Genomic DNA, 16,783 nt, shown 5'->3' with positions numbered 1-16,783 from the left:
GTGCGATAGAGCTCAACTTGAAGCGGAAAGCGTGGAAACACGATTTGAGCGCCAAGGCCGCTGGACGACGCGCTCAGGCTTTGGAGTTGAAGTGACAAGTTCGAGCTCAACTGCAGCGTATGCTCAATGACTGCAATGTCTGGATCCTGGAGATACATGAATTGGCTGTTTTCAAGCCATAGGCATCCAGAAGCCTCCTATGCCCACCAGAAGGTCTGGACACTGCCAGTAAAGACTACCTACGAACGGATCATAGCAACCAGAAAGTCCTGCACATGCCAGTACCTCGCGTCCCAGCGGAGAACGACGAGCTGGCCAGTCAGGCGCCCTCAGATCCACGATTGACGAGGAGAGATCCGTCCAAACGCGATTCTGCCTGCTCGCAAGCTGGGGAACGAAGCGTGACAATGTCCTGTCCACCTGAAGATCGTCGCGGGGCTTTACATAACAAGATGGACGAGGGAGCCACTTTAGTATAAAGGGTTCAGATGGCGTGTTCAACAAGGTTGGTGGCATCACTGGGATCTGATCTGATTGCTGAGTACACATTCTCACACTCCAATATTCATCATACGACAATCATTGGGAGAGTGGAAGCGAACTAGCCTGAACGTTCCCTCCGCTAATGACGCCCCTCAGATGCCACCGCGGGCCGATCTACCAGTCATCAAACGGGGTGGCTTACACAGTACTTTCGTCCCACCAGTTGCCAGCTCGTGTGCTGGCGCCATTGCACGACCAAAGCCTGGGGGTGGCCGGTGCCATATCTCACCATTCACCAGTCTCCCATGTACAGCACAAAGCAACTTGATCGGCGGCCTAGGAAGCCCCCTAAAAGTCTCTTATCGGAGCCGGGGAACGAGCAATGCATCTTGTTGGGTACGCGGTTGGCATCTAGTTGCCTAGTGTAGGTGAAGTATCAAGAATAGGTGTGTGGGTGGTAGTGCTATGTCATGGCGATACGCTCGTCTGTGATCAGGCTACCCGCGATGCAACAATACAAAGCTGTTGCAAGTATTTCTGGATTTTGTTATCATTTATTCCTCGGGACCCTTCCTACTACTCTGTATATACTCGGCCAACCGTGATCGATCCTCCCGCGCCGCAGAATCCGGCCTGTTTCCTTCCTCCTTCGATACCTCTGACCTGAACTGAAACCCTTGTCACCATCACCATGGCAGACGATAAGCAAGTCATGGATCGCACCGACGACCCGACCGACTACCGGGCTCGTCTGGGAAGCGAGGTGGCCATTGGATACGATGACCCCAGTGCAATCCCCAAGGGTTCGACCGACCCCGTGTACGAGGCCAAAGCCAGAGTCTTGAACCGCGCAATCCAGGACATTGGCATGGGATGGTATCAATGGCAGCTTTTCATCGTCGTCGGGTTCGGCTGGGCGAGCGACAACTTGTGGCCGATTGTGACCTCGTTGATCTTCACGCCCGTCGCCAACGAATTCGGTCCCTCACGTCCCCCTCTGTTGACCTTGAGCCAGAACATTGGCCTTCTTGCCGGTGCGGTCTTCTGGGGCTTTGGCTGCGACATCTTCGGCCGCCGATGGGGTTTCAATCTGACCTTGGGCGTCACCAGCGTGTTCGGCTTGATCGCTGCCAGCTCGCCCAACTTTGCAGCCATCGGATGCTTCGCGGCGCTCTGGTCCTTTGGGGTCGGCGGCAACCTGCCCGTCGACTCTGCCATCTTCCTGGAGTTTTTACCAGGCAGTCATCAGTACTTGCTCACCATCTTATCGGTCGATTGGGCCTTCGCTCAACTCGTCGCCACGCTGATCGCCTGGCCCTTGTTGGGCAACTTGACGTGCCAGGAAGGGGAAACGTGCACGCGGTCGAAGAACATGGGCTGGCGGTACTTCATGATCACCATGGGCGGGATTGCCATGATCATGTTCTTCATTCGATTCGTGCTCTTCACCATCTACGAAAGCCCCAAGTTCCACATGGGTAAGGGCCGTGACGACGAAGCAGTGCGCATCGTGCACGAAGTGGCGCGAAGAAATGGCAAGACCTCGCCTCTGACCATCGAGGACTTGAAGGCCTGCGAGCTCCTCGCGGAAGGAGGTGAAGCCGGCCATCAAGCAACCAGCGCCGCAGCACAGCTGAAGCGACGTCTGGAAAAGGTCAATCTGACACATATCCGGGCGTTGTTTGCGACCAGGAAACTGGCCCTGAGCACGGCTTTGATCATGCTTATATGGGCGTTTATCGGCTTGGGATATCGTACGTTCTGACAACTCCTTTTGCGTTTTGCCCTATCTTGCTCCTCTTCCTGTCAGCTTCAGTGACCCTTGTTTGATCTAGTACTGACTTCTCCTTGCTTGGTTGCAGCCCTTTACAATGCCTTTCTCCCCTACCTCCAAGCAATCAAAGGTGCCCAGTTCGGCGACAGCAGCACGTACATCACATATCGCAACCAAGTAATCATCGCGGTCCTCGGCATTCCCGGGTGTCTGCTGGGCGGTGCTATGGTCGAGATCCGCGGCTTCGGCCGGCGTGGGACCTTGTGCGTGTCCACTGTCATGACCGGTGTCTTTCTGTATTGCTCCACCACGGCCACTACTTCGGACGCCTTACTGGGCTGGAACTGCGCTTTCAACTTTACCTCGAATGTCATGTATGCTGTGCTCTACGCTTACACGCCCGAGTGTTTCTTCACCAAGGACCGTGGAACGGGGAATGCCCTGACGGCGACAGCCAACCGAGTGTTTGGCATCATGGCCCCTATCATTGCCATGTTTGCGAATTTGAAGACCAGCGCGCCTGTCTACACCAGCGGGGCGCTGTTCATTGCAGCGGGGCTGGCAGTTATCGCGCTGCCTTTTGAGAGTCAGGGCAAGGCCAGTCTATAGGACTACACGGGGCTACCGGGACTGGAAGATGCAGTCATGTCTCGAGATTTGGTTCGACCTGTGGAGTATGAGGTCGCAGGAGATGCAGACGGGTGGTATTGGTTGGGGCATAGACTTGATCAAACACGATGATAATCATGATGATGATAGAGAGGATTCGCTCTCAAGAAATGACATGACATGAAGCTGTAGGCAAAATATGCCCATATACTTACCTAGGTAGGGTACCTGAGGTACTTGACCACAATCGACTCCTTCTCAATGCCATCGTCGGATTACATCAGTATGAAGAGGCCAGATGGTCTGCTACCAGATACCCGCGTGGACGTAGCAAGGATGAATTGGTGTCATCGCAGAATGCCATATCTTCGATCTCCCATCATCTCGGTGTAACGCCCATATCAGTGATATATCGCCAACATTGTGCCTTTCAGTCCCGGCCACAAAGACTCTGGCTGGCGTGATACAGGTACAGTCTAGTCTGTCTTATCTACGGCAAATGCGGCAATCTTTTGGTCTATACCAATGATGACCACCACATCTACTAACGTTGTACTCGGTGTCACTCCCCCTCCAGTCTCCAGTCTCCAGTCTCCAGTCTTCTCTGTCCTCTCCCCTCGACCGCTCACTTCAAGTTCCCGACACCCTTGTACGAGGCTTATCTCGCTGCTCCACCGACACAAGCTACAGAAGCTTCCTCGGTCAAACAAGCCAGACATCCTCCCATCCTACCATCGTCCGCCACTCGGCACCACTTTTCCATTGCTTCAACCAGCAGTTGATTGTAAAATCGTCCAATCGATCTTCTCCGACCGACGGCCGCTACCTTCCATCCATGTCCTAGACCGTGTTCGCATATACCTAATGCAAGGGCTCATCAAGGCTAAGCATCCACCGACGAGCTTCGATGTGACCTCATGTCGTCTGTCGATAGGACCTTCGTCCACAAAGGCAGGTTGCATGGAAGGACAAGGACCACAGGTGCAAGGATCGACAATGTCGTCTTGAGAAAAGCAGGAACAGAACTGGACAAGTGACCCTGCATCTCTGATTACACGGTAGTATCAAGATCGAGTATGTATTAAAGGTGAGAGCATCCAGCGGGTTCAGACCGTGTCCTCGTAGCCCTCGCAGCCCCAATCTCTCGTTCGTGTCGATTTGTGGTATGCAAAGAGGTTCACTTCCCCGTGTCCGAGAGTATGGCGCCCCTCCGTGCTTCCACCGTGTTGACCTCTGTTCTGTCACTATTGAGCTGTTTTCAAGCTTCCCTCGTTACTGCCGGACCTGTCAATCGACGGTCAGATGTACTCGTTAAAGACTATCATCCAGCACCCCGAGCATGGGCGAAACAAGGCCCTGCCCCCAGCACTCACTTGATCCACCTCACCATTGGACTGTCCCAAAGTCGATTCAACGAGCTTGAACGGCATCTGTATGAAGGTACGACACGGCACCGTCAAGAGACATGCTGTCTAGCGGCACTAACGAGCAATGACTGCAGTGTCTGATCCATTTCATCCCCGCTATGGACATCATTTGTCCGCCGAGGAGGTCCATGAGCTGGTCAAGCCGTCGGACAAAGCCTCTGCAGCTGTCCATGAATGGCTGCAAGAGTATGGGGTCGACCCTGACCAGCTGCGATACAGTCCGGCCAAGGATTGGATTTCCGTGACTTTACCTGTCGCCACCGTAGAAGAAATGCTTGACACAGAGTACTCGGTCTACGGACACCAGGACGGGTCGACCGTGGTGCGCACCGAGGGATATTCGCTTCCTCTCTATGTGCATGAGCATATCAGCACCGTCCAACCGACCAACTCATGGGCCAGACTGCAACGAGACCAGCCACGAACCGAGATCAAGCAACGAAGCACGATGGTGAAACGCTCGTCGCACGTCGCCGAAGTTGCTGACGATTGGGCTCCTCCTGCTTCGATCCCTCTCCCGGCCAACTCCACGATCGAAGCCGTCTGCAACTTCACCGCCGTGACGCCAGACTGTGTGAGGACTCTGTACGGGACGATAGACTACGAGGTAAAAGCGGCCGGCAAGAACAAGATGGCGCACACGAACTACCTGGAGGAAGCCACCAATCGGTCCGACATCAGTATCTTCCTGGGCAAGTATCGGCCAGAAGCGCGGGCGTATGCGTATGAATTCGAAGCCATTTCCATCGCCGGCGGAGTGCTTGACAACGGCACGAATGTGGCCGAGGAAGGGCGTGACGAAGAGGCAAACTTGGATGCCGAGTACATGATTGGCGTGGGATATCCGACCCCTCTGATCGCCTACCACACGGGCGGCCGGAACCCGACCTATGTGCCTGACATCCTGACCAGCGACAACAGCGACGAGCCGTTCTTGGTGTGGGCGAACTACATGACCGGCCTGCCTGACGAGGACATTCCACAGGTGGTTTCCACTTCCTACGGAGATGACGAGCAGACCGTGAGCCGAGCATATGCGGAAGCGGTGTGTAATCAATTCGCCCAGTTGGGAGCGCGTGGAGTCAGCTTGTTCTTTTCGAGCGGCGACTTCGGCGTGGGTCAGGACGAGACGTGTATTTCCAACCTCGACAACTCGACCTACATGTTCATGCCTTCTTTTCCTACGGACTGTCCTTATGTGACCGCCGTGGGCGCCACCACCAACTACCCCGAGTCTGCGGCCTGGAGGAAACTGAGGTCGGGATTGTATTTCACCAGCGGCGCCGGCTTCAGCAACTACTTCGACCAACCGGCGTATCAGGCCAAGATTGTGGACAGTTATGTCGAGAGTCTCGGTGGACTTTACGACGGGTTCTACAACAAGTCAGGTAAGCTTGTCTTTGTTTCCAGTCATCACAAGATCTGCCAGCTAACCGGTATTCTGGCAGGCCGTGCGTATCCCGACATTTCATGCATTGGACAAGTCTTCCCCACGATCTGGAACGGCACGACGACAGGTCTGGTGGGAACTTCTGGCTCCTCGCCCATCTGTGCGGCGGTCTTTGCTCTTTTCAACGACGCCTTGATCGCTGAAGGTCGTCCGCCCATGGGCTTCCTCAATCCATGGCTCTATTCTCATGGACACAACTTGTTCACCGACGTGACGAACGGGACTTCTGCCGGTTGTAACACGACCGGATTTCCCACCGCTCCGGGCTGGGATGCGGTGACTGGGTTTGGAACGCCATATTTGCCCAAACTCCTTGATGCATTTGGGTTGAAGAAGTAGAGAAGTGGTAGGTGGGTGATTATACCTATACATACATATATACACATATATATATCTACACACATACATACATACGGTATCCATGAACAGACAGACAGTGAATACTCGCTCAACGAGTGGGGATACGTAGTTATCGAGATTGGAATCCCCAGTCACAAAGTCCCATCCACCCTACTACTATCTACTATCTTCCTGCCCCGGCTCCACGAACTGATAGTACGAGTTTCCACCGATAACCACCTGCCACCTGCCACTTGATCCTGATAGCCAAGCAAGCCGGGGATGGGGATCTCGAGATTGTGGGCATTTATCTATCGATTGGGTGGCATGTGGGGAGATGAGATGATCTGACAGCTCTGATAACCAAACCAACCGACAGACAGAGACAGCGTTACATTCAGTTTGACCCAGGAAGGGAGTAATTCTTTTTCTCTTTTTGGGCGTTTCCCATTCTCTGCCACTCACTGCAGTTCAAGTTGTGCAAGAGAATGAGCAGGGCAACACCTATTTAAACATAGAAAAGAAAAAAAGCAAAGCTAAGCAAGTGAGAGAGTGGACTTTTATTCGGATTGTCTGTCTCACTTATCAATCGGCTCAGTTGCTTCTCCAAGTATCCTAAGAGGACTTGTCGAAGTATCGAAGCACTCACTCACTGCAACGAGATACGGACTTATTTTCGAGAAGTCGATCCGATTACTAACTACTACCTCAAAGCACCAGACCAGGTCCTATCTATCTATATCATATATCGACAATATTGATACAGAGAGTCAGAGACCAGCCATCCTTCTCTCCCCTCCGGGCAACCAAAAGCGAGAGAGTTGAGGAACGAGACTCTGCTCGACGAGGCTGGATCACTCGCCTCTTCCTCCTCCTTCTCGACGCCTGATCATTCATTCGACCAAGCAAGACTCTGCACTTCTCACTTCTCACCTCTCACCCACCTCATCCATCAAGGGCCTCCTCTGTGTCCACTGTCCAGCATACGTCGGTCTACGATCCAACACTTCCTTTGTCCACGACTACCCGTGGTCCATCCTAGTACGTTGTAAGTTGTGACGATACAGCACAGAATGGTCTCCAAAATCATCCACGCCTCTCCCGCCACCGTCTCCCTCCACGACCTACAAACCAACACCGTGCCATTCTCGACTCTCGTCGCCGCCTTCGGCCCAGACAGTCTAGGGATCCTAGTGGTCAAAGACCTGCCGTCTGAATTTGCGCGTCTACGGACCAAAGTCCTCTCCGACGCCTCTCGACTGGCGGCCCTACCGGAGGAGAAATTGCAGCAACTAACGAATCCGACGGCAAAGTATTTGGTCGGCTGGTCGCATGGAGTCGAGACGTTGAGGCCTGGAGTGGTCGATACCGCCAAGGGGAGTTATTATGTCAATTGTGCTTTTTATCAGGATGGCCAACATGGCCTGAGAAGGGATGAGAAGGAGAAGGAGAATGAGAAGAAGATGGCCAACTCAAGTTCAGTCTCAAACTCGGACTCAGGGTCAGACCCAAACTCAAGTCCAACCTCAAACTCAACCTCCTCCTCTAACCCCGGTTTCAAAGAATATACCGCCCCCAACATCTGGCCTTCGGAAACCGATATCCCAGGATTCCAAACCGACACGCAAGCCCTGATCACGCTCATCATCGATACTGCAGTGCTGGTTGCGCGGGCGTGCGATCGGTTCGCCGCGGCCCAGCAGATCCCGGGGTATGAGGAGGGATATTTGGAACGGGTTGTGCGCGGGAGTACGACGACCAAAGCGAGATTGTTGCATTATTTTCCTATGGAAGCCCAATATGAACCACAATCTGAATCCGAGTCTGAGTCTGAACCTGATGGCAAGTCTGAGTTTGAATCTGAACCTCAACCTTCACCACCAGCAGGAGAAGACAATGACGACAGTGACAGCGACAACAACGACAAAGAGATCGCAGATACATGGTGCACCACGCATCTCGACCATGGCTGTCTAACAGGTCTGACTTCCGCCATGTTCGTCGACGAAGCGTGCACGGCTGGCTCGCAGCAAGAGATGATACCAGAAAGAAAAGAAGAGAAACAAAAAGATTCTTCTGATGTCAATGGAAGACCTGTCCAAGAAACAATCAACTCCTATCCCGGTCCCGAACTCCCTTCATCCCCAGACCCCTCGTCAGGCCTATATATCCTCTCACGCACCGGCCAGATCTGCAAAGTCTCCATCCCGCGCGACAGCCTGGCATTCCAGACCGGCGAGGCATTGGAGTTGATCACCAAGGGCAAGTTCAAGGCCGTGCCGCATTTCGTGAAGGGGGTTGATGTGAAGAATGTTGACAACTACAACTACAACGACGACAGCGACAGCGACAGAAGGGACAAAGGAGGTCTTCTTCGATCGAATAATACTACGAAAAGCAAAAGCAAATACAAATACAAACCCAAAATCGCTAGGAATACTCTGGCAGTCTTCACGCAGCCGAATCTGAATGAGTTGGTCGATGCCGAGACAGGCTTGACGTTTGGAGAGTTTGCGAGGGGCGTGGTTAAGAGGAATACGGCTGGTTGAGGATATAAAGAGGAGAGAAGAATGGGGAGATGGATAGAAAGAGAGAGAGCCGGCAGACAAATACTTCTGCTCCCCCCTTCTATTCTTTTCGATTCTAGCGACTATGCCTCTAGAGTTGAGAACCCACCCTGTCCTCCTACCCGGATAGATACCTACCTAGGTATGGACGATGGAGATGGGGATGGGGATGGAGATGGAGATAGAAGAAGTTCAAGTCCAACTCCAGTTCAAGTTCGTTCTTATACGCGGCTATTAATGTCAACAGCCCAGCTGTACGTATTTGTTTTCATTTCCAACGAGACGAACCTCCTGATCGCCGACTCTGGAGATGGAGATGGATACAAATCCGAATCCGAATATGCTTCCTCTACTTTGACGACTATGACTACGACTACAAGTTTGAGCATGGATCTGGGCATAGGCATATGTATGGGCAAGCCACCTGAGCCCCCAATCCAGAAGAAAGAAAGCAAGGCGTACGGAATATCATTGAGGAGGAAAGGTGTATGACACGGCGGGCAGAGAATTGAGATACATGCAAGGCATCAAGAGTCAAAGGGGGAGAGTGAAACATCGTTGTTCGTTCGTAGGGATGAAAGGCTGAGCGGAAATCCATCCGGGAATGTCCAGTTTGAAGAATGAAAAGGAATCCATATTGGATTTTGGATTTTGGCTCTTGGCTTTTGCTCCTTCTTGTCAGTCTATTTCATGCTTTGCTTCGTTCGAGTGCTATGCTCGTGGCGAACAATCAGACTGTGCTCATCCAGCCCATTGGATTGTTGAATTAGAGCAGTTGTTGCCCTAAATCCGTCGACGAGAACCAGGTTCCATACCTTGTTGTTCATACCTGTTGCGGTTCATTACGTCTGCGGAATAATGTCCATCCCTTGCCCATATCCCTTGCCCATATCCCATATCCCATATCCCATGTTCCATGTCCCGTGCCTTTGCCCTGCTTATATGTCGCCTCCGAGAAATCCCATAAACGCCTCGCTAGTTAATAATGCAGATGCCACTGCCGTGCTCGATGCCCCATGCCGTCGAGAACGCAAACAAAGTAAAATGCCGTGCTTTTGGTGAAAAAGACAAAAAGACACACTCCTCGAACAAGGCCATTGCCCTCACAAGGCCAATGCTCTCAGGATGCCCACCCATGATAAGAGTCGGGACACATCCGCGACTGGAGCACAACATGTTTTGTCTTGCAGCTCCCCACCCTCGTTGGATTTCGTGTACTGCTATCTCGAGCCTCCCATCTTTGACATAACATCCTCATGGCCTGACCCTATCTTGCAGCCTCTGGCCGCGTCCGCCTAAGGTATAATAGAGCAGCACCGTAATCGGCAGCCCGTCTTGTGCTGTTGGACTGCAATGACGGGGCGTAATCTGGGTCTTCTGCCAGCGGAGGCAATCGAACTGGCGGGCCAGCCCAGCTACTATTGTTTGGTTGCTGAGGTGGTTCTGCTTGACCAGAAGAGATCCGCGGAACAGGAGGTATCTGTTCTCCATCAACCTCTTCTGGTTCATTGGTGTTGTCTCCAGTGTTGGTGCTGATGCTGATGCTTGTCGACTCGGCTTCTACGCTCCGGATAAACTGTATGGCAGATTCAAGATCCATCTCATGTCTTTCTAATGCCTCTTTGAGCCATTGTTCCAAGGCATGATTGTCTGCCGAGGGATCCCCTTCCAGTCTTGCAAACATAACATCACGTAGAGCTTCCAGGACAACATTTGTAGGCTCTGGTGACTGACTGACCGTAGACGGGTCGGTCTTGGGCCGGTCTAGGTCTTCACGGTCTGCCTCTGCGGCAACTGTCTCGGCGTCTTCGGATTGGTAGTCACAAACAGGTCGTGACGGCTGCTCAAACACCGCTCTTGGTCCTAATCCCACAGGTGCTGCCGCGACATCATCGCCAGTGGTTGTCTTGACTTTTGTTTCTGCGTCTTGTTCGTATCTTTCCTTGGCTGCGCGTGTTCCCTCCCATTTGCAAAGACTCAGAATCTCATCCTTGGTCACGCCAAGTTCATCGAACACGCGGAACAATCTTCGGTGCCATGTAAATCTTGACAAACGACGACGGTGAGGAGGGTGGGTATAATCGAGACCGGGATACTGTGCTTCCAACGTATCGACCGTTCCATAGTATGTCTGGACCTCTGCGCGGATCTCTACTACAATATTCCGATGCACATGGGCATAGAAAGAAGCGGGATCGGTGGGCTTTGGTTTAGGGAATGTTCTCTGGTAGATCAGGTCTGGAATGGAAGGCTTCCGCATGATGGACTGAAGTCCTCACGCGTCGGCGGCACCAAGGCTCGGGTTCCCTCTTGATGAGGTCGGGTTCGGATGCCGTAGGAAAGAAACGATGGTGATGGGGAGTAGTCGTTGAGAGCAAGTCAAAAGCTGTGAGGATGTCTCGGTCTCAAAGCGTGGGCTGCGGGTTCGGCGTACAACAAGGAGACATGGAAGAAAGAAGCACGAAGCAAAGAATCCCGAACGTGATGGACGAAGCGTGGTGGTTGGAAGTGAGGCTAGAGTTCTAACAATGCTGGCAATGGCAGCGGCAGCGGCGGCCAAGCAACTTTATGACGAGGTCGAGCCCGTTATATTGAGTTGATTGAAATGTCAATGCTGGCGGGTGGCAGCGCAGGGATGCTTATTAGATGCTCCCGTTTGGGTCAGGTACCGCTGTCGCCGTCTTCTAGCCTTCGATTTCGGCCTTGAGACACCCAGATTGGACGTCAAGCACAAGAGATAGTGAGGAGCGAGATCGTTGATCGCTGCTGACGGAGAGATTGAAGGTCTTCTCACCAACACCAACACCAACAACAGAACCTGTCGAACCTATATCGCCAATTGTTCAGTCCGGATCTGCTGTTACTTTCCTCGCTCCTCGTCAATGCTACTTCAGCAACGACTATTGGCCGGCGCCAGGCTCTGCTTCATCCATCATACAAGCACTTCTCCTCTCTTCAGGTGGCCGGCCGATTGTATATGACCTCTCGCTGACCCGACTTTCAAAGCCAATCAATAGAGGGACAGTTGACGAAACAGCCTGGCCCTCTCCTTGTGCCCGAATTCTGCGTTGGTTCGTCTTCCGCCAATCGTTCTAGCCAGCAGTTCCGATCGGACGATCCTTTACACCCCTGAGCCTCCCTAGCCCCTCTAACTGACCCTAGTATAAGATCATGACCTTTGTTGGCTAAGGGTCAATCTGCTGCTGCGGGTGGCCCAGGGTCTGGCTAAGGAGGCTGCATCTCTCAACCGCGTCTTCCCACTTGGGAGGGGTTCCAGGGGCAAGGATAGTTGGGCAAATTCTTCCAGCCTCGTGTGCGATCACCCACCAGCTTGGGGAAGACATCATATCTGGGTGAAAGACCATATCCTCAGACACCCGATCATCATGTCGACTTTCAATGGCCTGGTCAGGGAGTTTCCCAATATCAGGATTGATTACTTTCGGACACATTCAGATAAACCTCCACCCGCCGCCTTATTCCTCAGCCATGTCCACAGTGACCATTTACTGGGCTTGGAATCAGTCAAGATGCCGTTCGTCTATTGCTCGGCCACCACCCGTCGAATCCTCCTCAAACTGGAGAAATATCCTCATCGCATCAACTTCGCCAAGGGTATCCTGGAGTCTCGGAAACAACATTACCGATATCTGAGGACACTGCTGCGACCCTTGCCATTGCATGCCTCTACCGAGCTTGAATTGGACCCGAAATCTACCATCCGAGTTACTCTACTCGATGCGAACCACTGCCCTGGAGCGGTCATGTTTTTGATTGAAGGCGATGGAAAGGCCATACTCTATACAGGGGATATCAGAGCCGAACCATGGTGGGTCAATTCGCTTGTGCAGAACCCCGTAGTACTACCATATACCTGTGGTTTGAAGACGCTTGATTGCATATACCTTGACACGACATTCGCATCTCATGACGAGCCATACAGGGTGTTCCCCACAAAAGCAGAAGGGTTGAGAGAACTGCTAGAGAAAGTCGGTGAATGCTCTTCCGATACCGTCTTTTACTTCAGAGCATGGACTCTGGGATATGAAGATGTCTGGATTGCATTGTCCAACTTTCTGAACTCTCGCATTCACGTGGACGAATATCAGCTTCGCATCTTCCGATCCTCCGATGAGAATGGCGGAGATTCCTACCGTAACGAAAGTGCATCTCTGACCGGCTTCATGGTGGGAAACCACAAGCGTCCAGGGTGCCTGACTGCTGAAAGCAATGTCAGGGTCCACAGCTGCGAGCCCGGATCAAAATGCCATTCTAGTATAAAGAACTCAAAGAATGTCAAATGGATCACCCCTATCATATCTCGACTGAAGGACGGAACCGAGGTTAGAGAGCTTGGGGCAGGAGGCGGAGGCGGTGATCTTTATCAGACATCCGATTTGAAGCTGGACGATCTGGCATCTATCCAGCAGCTTGCCGCTGTTTGCGCCGAGTTCACGGACGACAAAGCGGTCAGCACCATTCTCAAGGAAGAGATTGCAAGGGCCGAGAAACTCCAGCGTTTCAGCATGACTATCGAGGGGATCGAGGATTTTTACTCGGAAGAAAACCCCATGAAGCTGAAAGATTTCCTGACACTGCTGTCGAAAATGCGCCCATCTATGCATGCAGACAGAGGACAGTCAATGGGTGGGGAGGAGAAAAGGCGGATTGGCGACACCATCCATTTCCCATATTCGCGTCATTCGTCGCATAACGAGCTTCGTCATCTCGTGGGGTTGTTCCAACCAAAAGACATATGTCCTTGTACTGTGGATCTGGAATCCTGGACTGAAGACCTTAGCATGGAGGCTCTTTTTGGTGATGTCTGTGCAGAGAAGGTGTTCTTCTACGACCACGAAACCAGACAGCAGGTCCAGCAATGGACAGAAAAGGAGGATCTGAGTTTGGGAAGCCGTCGCAAAAGAAGGCGAGACGATCTGGACTCTCAAGAGACCGAAACGGATGATGAAGACCATGAAGAGGAAGTCTACCGGGGTGCTCCGATGAACTTTGATAGTGCAAACATCGAGAAGAAGGCTTCCTCCAACCAAGTTGTGGCTGACAACCCGACAAGGCAAGCACCCGAGCAAGAAGATGATGGCAAGACATTCATCATTCTCGACGATGATTCGGAGGATGATCGCGTGTCCCTTTCGGTATTTGACGGTATCCCTGAAGAGCAGGTGCCCATGCCGGCTGACGAATCGGCAACGAAGCCATCCAAGGAGGTGCTGTCACAGGCTGCCGGTGACAATGAGATTGATGAGCAAGAACAGAAGAGGAAGTACGCCAGAATCGAAGCATACCAAGCTGCAAGGCGCTGTCTGATCAGGAACGACAGCAGTCAATGGGATGACTTATCTTTGAGGAGCCTAGGAAGTCGTGGTGACGACGAAGAGGAACTCGAACTGTAGCGGGTGCTTTGTATAACTATATCGATACGTACATACATGTGTACGTACATCTCTAGGATATAAAACAAAAATAAACAAAAATAACTGGAGAATTTGCATGAACATGAGGAAAAGGAGTGACCCCTCGACCCCCTGCTATCACCGCAGCCTCGTCGCCGAGATGCCGTATTAATAAGCGCTGCGTACGACGAACCCCAAGGATCAAGACAAACAACGACGTCATCGCGGTACGAGTCCGTCAATGCCGCCGCCGGACTTACGTTCTAAGCTGCTGCTAAACCCACCTTCAAGTCAATATTACCTGGTATAGTAGGCCCTAGGTGCGTATATCAGGTACTAGGGAAACCTCTACACTGCTAGCTGTACCTGAACTAACGCAATGCCGTATAAATCGTCGAGCTCCATATCGCTAGTACTAGGTAACGTAAGATGCTTGCTGGAGCTTCACCCGAACACTCAACTATTGACGCCATCGCCGCGACTTAACAAGAGAATATCTCCGCCATCTCACGCCGTACTCTTCTTCTCTTCTTTCTTTTCCACACTCTCTCTCCCTTCGCACCCTCGACACCGCCATCAACATGTTCGCCCGATCAATGTTGAGGTCCGCCGGACCACTCCGCCAGGTATGCCGAACCCTTCACCGTCGATATCCGAGCTGCTTTACAAGCTGTTCCGACCGGCTGCGTTCCACCTGTCCCTCATTCCTTTCTCGAGCTCCGATCGATTGACTAACCTTCTTATATAGAGCATCCGGAGCTACGCGACCGAAGCACCCAGCAAATCCTCCTCAACGCCGTTCATCGTCGGTGCCGCAGCCGTGGGTACCGGCATCCTCGGCTACACCTTTTTGGGCAACAACAAAGTCGCGGCTGACGCACCCAAGCCGTCCGACGACGCCAAGTACGGCGCTTCAAAGATTGGAGATGGGTCCAAGGCCTTCACCGGCGGAGACCAGGGATTCATTAGTCTCAAGCTCGCCGAGGTCCACGAATACAACCACAATACCAAGATCCTCAAGTTCGCACTGCCGGACCCTGAACAGGTCTCCGGATTGAGCGTTGCATGTAAGTTGGAGCTTTGTGTCAGGAGGATATGGCAATGGTCTAGAAAAACAGTGTCTGACCTGGTCACGCAAAACAGCTGCCGTTATCACAAAATACCAACCTCCGAATGGAGAGAAACCGATCATTAGGCCGTATACGCCCATCAATGATGAAGGTATGGAACAGATCAGAGAATCCGGACTCGCGGCAGACAATTGACCAGAAGACAGATGTCAAAGGTTACTTGGAGCTCCTCGTCAAGGTCTACCCGAACGGTCCGATGTCTGAACACATGCACTCGATGGTGCCTCCGCAAAGACTTGACTTCAAGGGTCCTATTCCGAAATACCCCTGGGCGCCCAACAAGCATGATCACATCACCCTGATCGCCGGCGGCACTGGGATCACGCCCATGTACCAGCTGATCCGGACCATCTTCAAGAACCCCGAGGACAAGACCAAGGTATCTTTGATCTACGGCAACGTGACAGAAGCGGACATCCTGCTCAAGGAGGAGCTGGAGAAGATTGAAAACGAGTTCCCCCAACGGTTCCGCGCCTTCTATCTATTGGACAACCCCCCGCCCAGCTGGCCGTACGGCAAAGGCTTCATCAGCAAGGAATTGGTCAAGACCGTGGCCCCGGACCCGAAGAGCGGAAACATCAAGATCTTTGTCTGTGGCCCTCCAGGCATGTACAAGGCCGTCAGTGGCAACAAGACCAGTCCCCAGGACCAGGGCGAGTTGAGCGGAATCCTCAAGGACCTGGGCTACACCAAGGACCAGGTGTTCAAGTTCTAGACCATCGATGGGATAATCCCAAATCGACTCCGGAACTCGAGAAAGCTGAGAAGAAATAGAACCTTGAAGACGAAGATAAAACTGCCCCTGCCATTTGGTAAGGTCTAGACAGCCCGCGCGCACTTCTTTCGTCCTCGATTTGGGATTCAGCACCTAGACAAAAGCACTTCGCCGGGGACGTTTGGCCCAGCATCTGTATTTGGTACCTGTATATATCGATCTACACGAGAGCCACGTCAGGTTCGGACAAGAAAAAGAAAACAATCAGCTCAAGCTTTTAGACGAAGAGACGTCTCTGTCTCTGCCGTGTCGTCTGCGTCGTTCCATAATTGTGTGGTTCCTGTTGATATATTACACTTATTATACTCTGTGTACCTAGGTAGATAGAAGCGGCGAGGCTGAAACATCCAGCAAATGAACATTCTACGGCACGACCTCCCATGTGTTGTGTCGGACCTTCATTGACACAGGAAATAATAAACACCACCCTCTGCATTGTAATCATAAGTATAGATGGATCCTCATATCAATTCCAAGACATGGTTCTTTTATAACGATGAGTAGTAGTACATACGGTTCGACTGGTAGATAGCTAGATAGCTAGATAGATAGGTACGTTGGACTTTAGGAGGTACCAATGCTCTACCCCGGTCTGGTCAGCCTCGCGCTGTCATCAGTGCACCAGTCAACTTGAGTTTGAGTTTCTATACAGAGTATACTGGGTACGTAGTAGTGTCTACCTACCATCCATAGGTACACACAACCTCCTACGCCTCTAGGCCAGTAAGAGAGGGCCAATACTGGAGAATCTCGTAGACCATATCCCTCAAGTTCAAGGAACTGGAAGTTGCCATGAAGGCATTATATCGAGTTTT

The 16,783-nt window shown here is 52.2% G+C and overlaps 6 protein-coding genes across 6 annotated transcripts; 5 read left to right on the top strand and 1 right to left on the bottom strand.

Moving 5' to 3' along the window:
- Positions 1–1,174: 1,174 nt before the first annotated feature.
- Positions 1,175–2,866, top strand: A1O1_00863 (uncharacterized protein; the record flags this gene model as incomplete). The annotated part of the gene is made up of 2 exons (XM_007721778.1): positions 1,175–2,237; positions 2,346–2,866. 2 exons carry the CDS (start codon positions 1,175–1,177, stop codon positions 2,864–2,866), a joined length of 1,584 nt encoding a protein of 527 aa, XP_007719968.1.
- Positions 2,867–4,065: 1,199 nt separating this feature from the next.
- Positions 4,066–6,082, top strand: A1O1_00862 (uncharacterized protein; the record flags this gene model as incomplete). The annotated part of the gene is made up of 3 exons (XM_007721777.1): positions 4,066–4,306; positions 4,368–5,681; positions 5,742–6,082. 3 exons carry the CDS (start codon positions 4,066–4,068, stop codon positions 6,080–6,082), a joined length of 1,896 nt encoding a protein of 631 aa, XP_007719967.1.
- Positions 6,083–7,155: 1,073 nt separating this feature from the next.
- Positions 7,156–8,631, top strand: A1O1_00861 (uncharacterized protein; the record flags this gene model as incomplete). Its single annotated transcript, XM_007721776.1, has 1 exon — positions 7,156–8,631. One exon carries the CDS (start codon positions 7,156–7,158, stop codon positions 8,629–8,631), a length of 1,476 nt encoding a protein of 491 aa, XP_007719966.1.
- Positions 8,632–9,916: 1,285 nt separating this feature from the next.
- A1O1_00860 (uncharacterized protein) lies at positions 9,917–10,909 on the bottom strand (the record flags this gene model as incomplete). The annotated part of the gene is made up of 1 exon (XM_007721775.1): positions 9,917–10,909. One exon carries the CDS (start codon positions 10,907–10,909, stop codon positions 9,917–9,919), a length of 993 nt encoding a protein of 330 aa, XP_007719965.1.
- Positions 10,910–12,035: 1,126 nt separating this feature from the next.
- On the top strand, positions 12,036–14,063 carry A1O1_00859 (uncharacterized protein; the record flags this gene model as incomplete). The annotated part of the gene is made up of 1 exon (XM_007721774.1): positions 12,036–14,063. One exon carries the CDS (start codon positions 12,036–12,038, stop codon positions 14,061–14,063), a length of 2,028 nt encoding a protein of 675 aa, XP_007719964.1.
- Positions 14,064–14,644: 581 nt separating this feature from the next.
- On the top strand, positions 14,645–15,908 carry A1O1_00858 (cytochrome-b5 reductase; the record flags this gene model as incomplete). The annotated part of the gene is made up of 4 exons (XM_007721773.1): positions 14,645–14,689; positions 14,812–15,130; positions 15,207–15,284; positions 15,340–15,908. The coding sequence occupies 4 exons, from the start codon at positions 14,645–14,647 to the stop codon at positions 15,906–15,908; spliced, it is 1,011 nt and encodes a 336-aa protein (XP_007719963.1).
- Positions 15,909–16,783: the final 875 nt, after the last annotated feature.

Source organism: Capronia coronata, assembly GCF_000585585.1.
Source record: "Capronia coronata CBS 617.96 chromosome Unknown acBCG-supercont1.1, whole genome shotgun sequence".
Taxonomy (NCBI): Eukaryota; Fungi; Ascomycota; class Eurotiomycetes; order Chaetothyriales; family Herpotrichiellaceae; genus Capronia; species Capronia coronata.
Note: the sequence above shows the minus strand (reverse complement) of the source record. Positions and strands in the feature narration are given on the sequence as shown.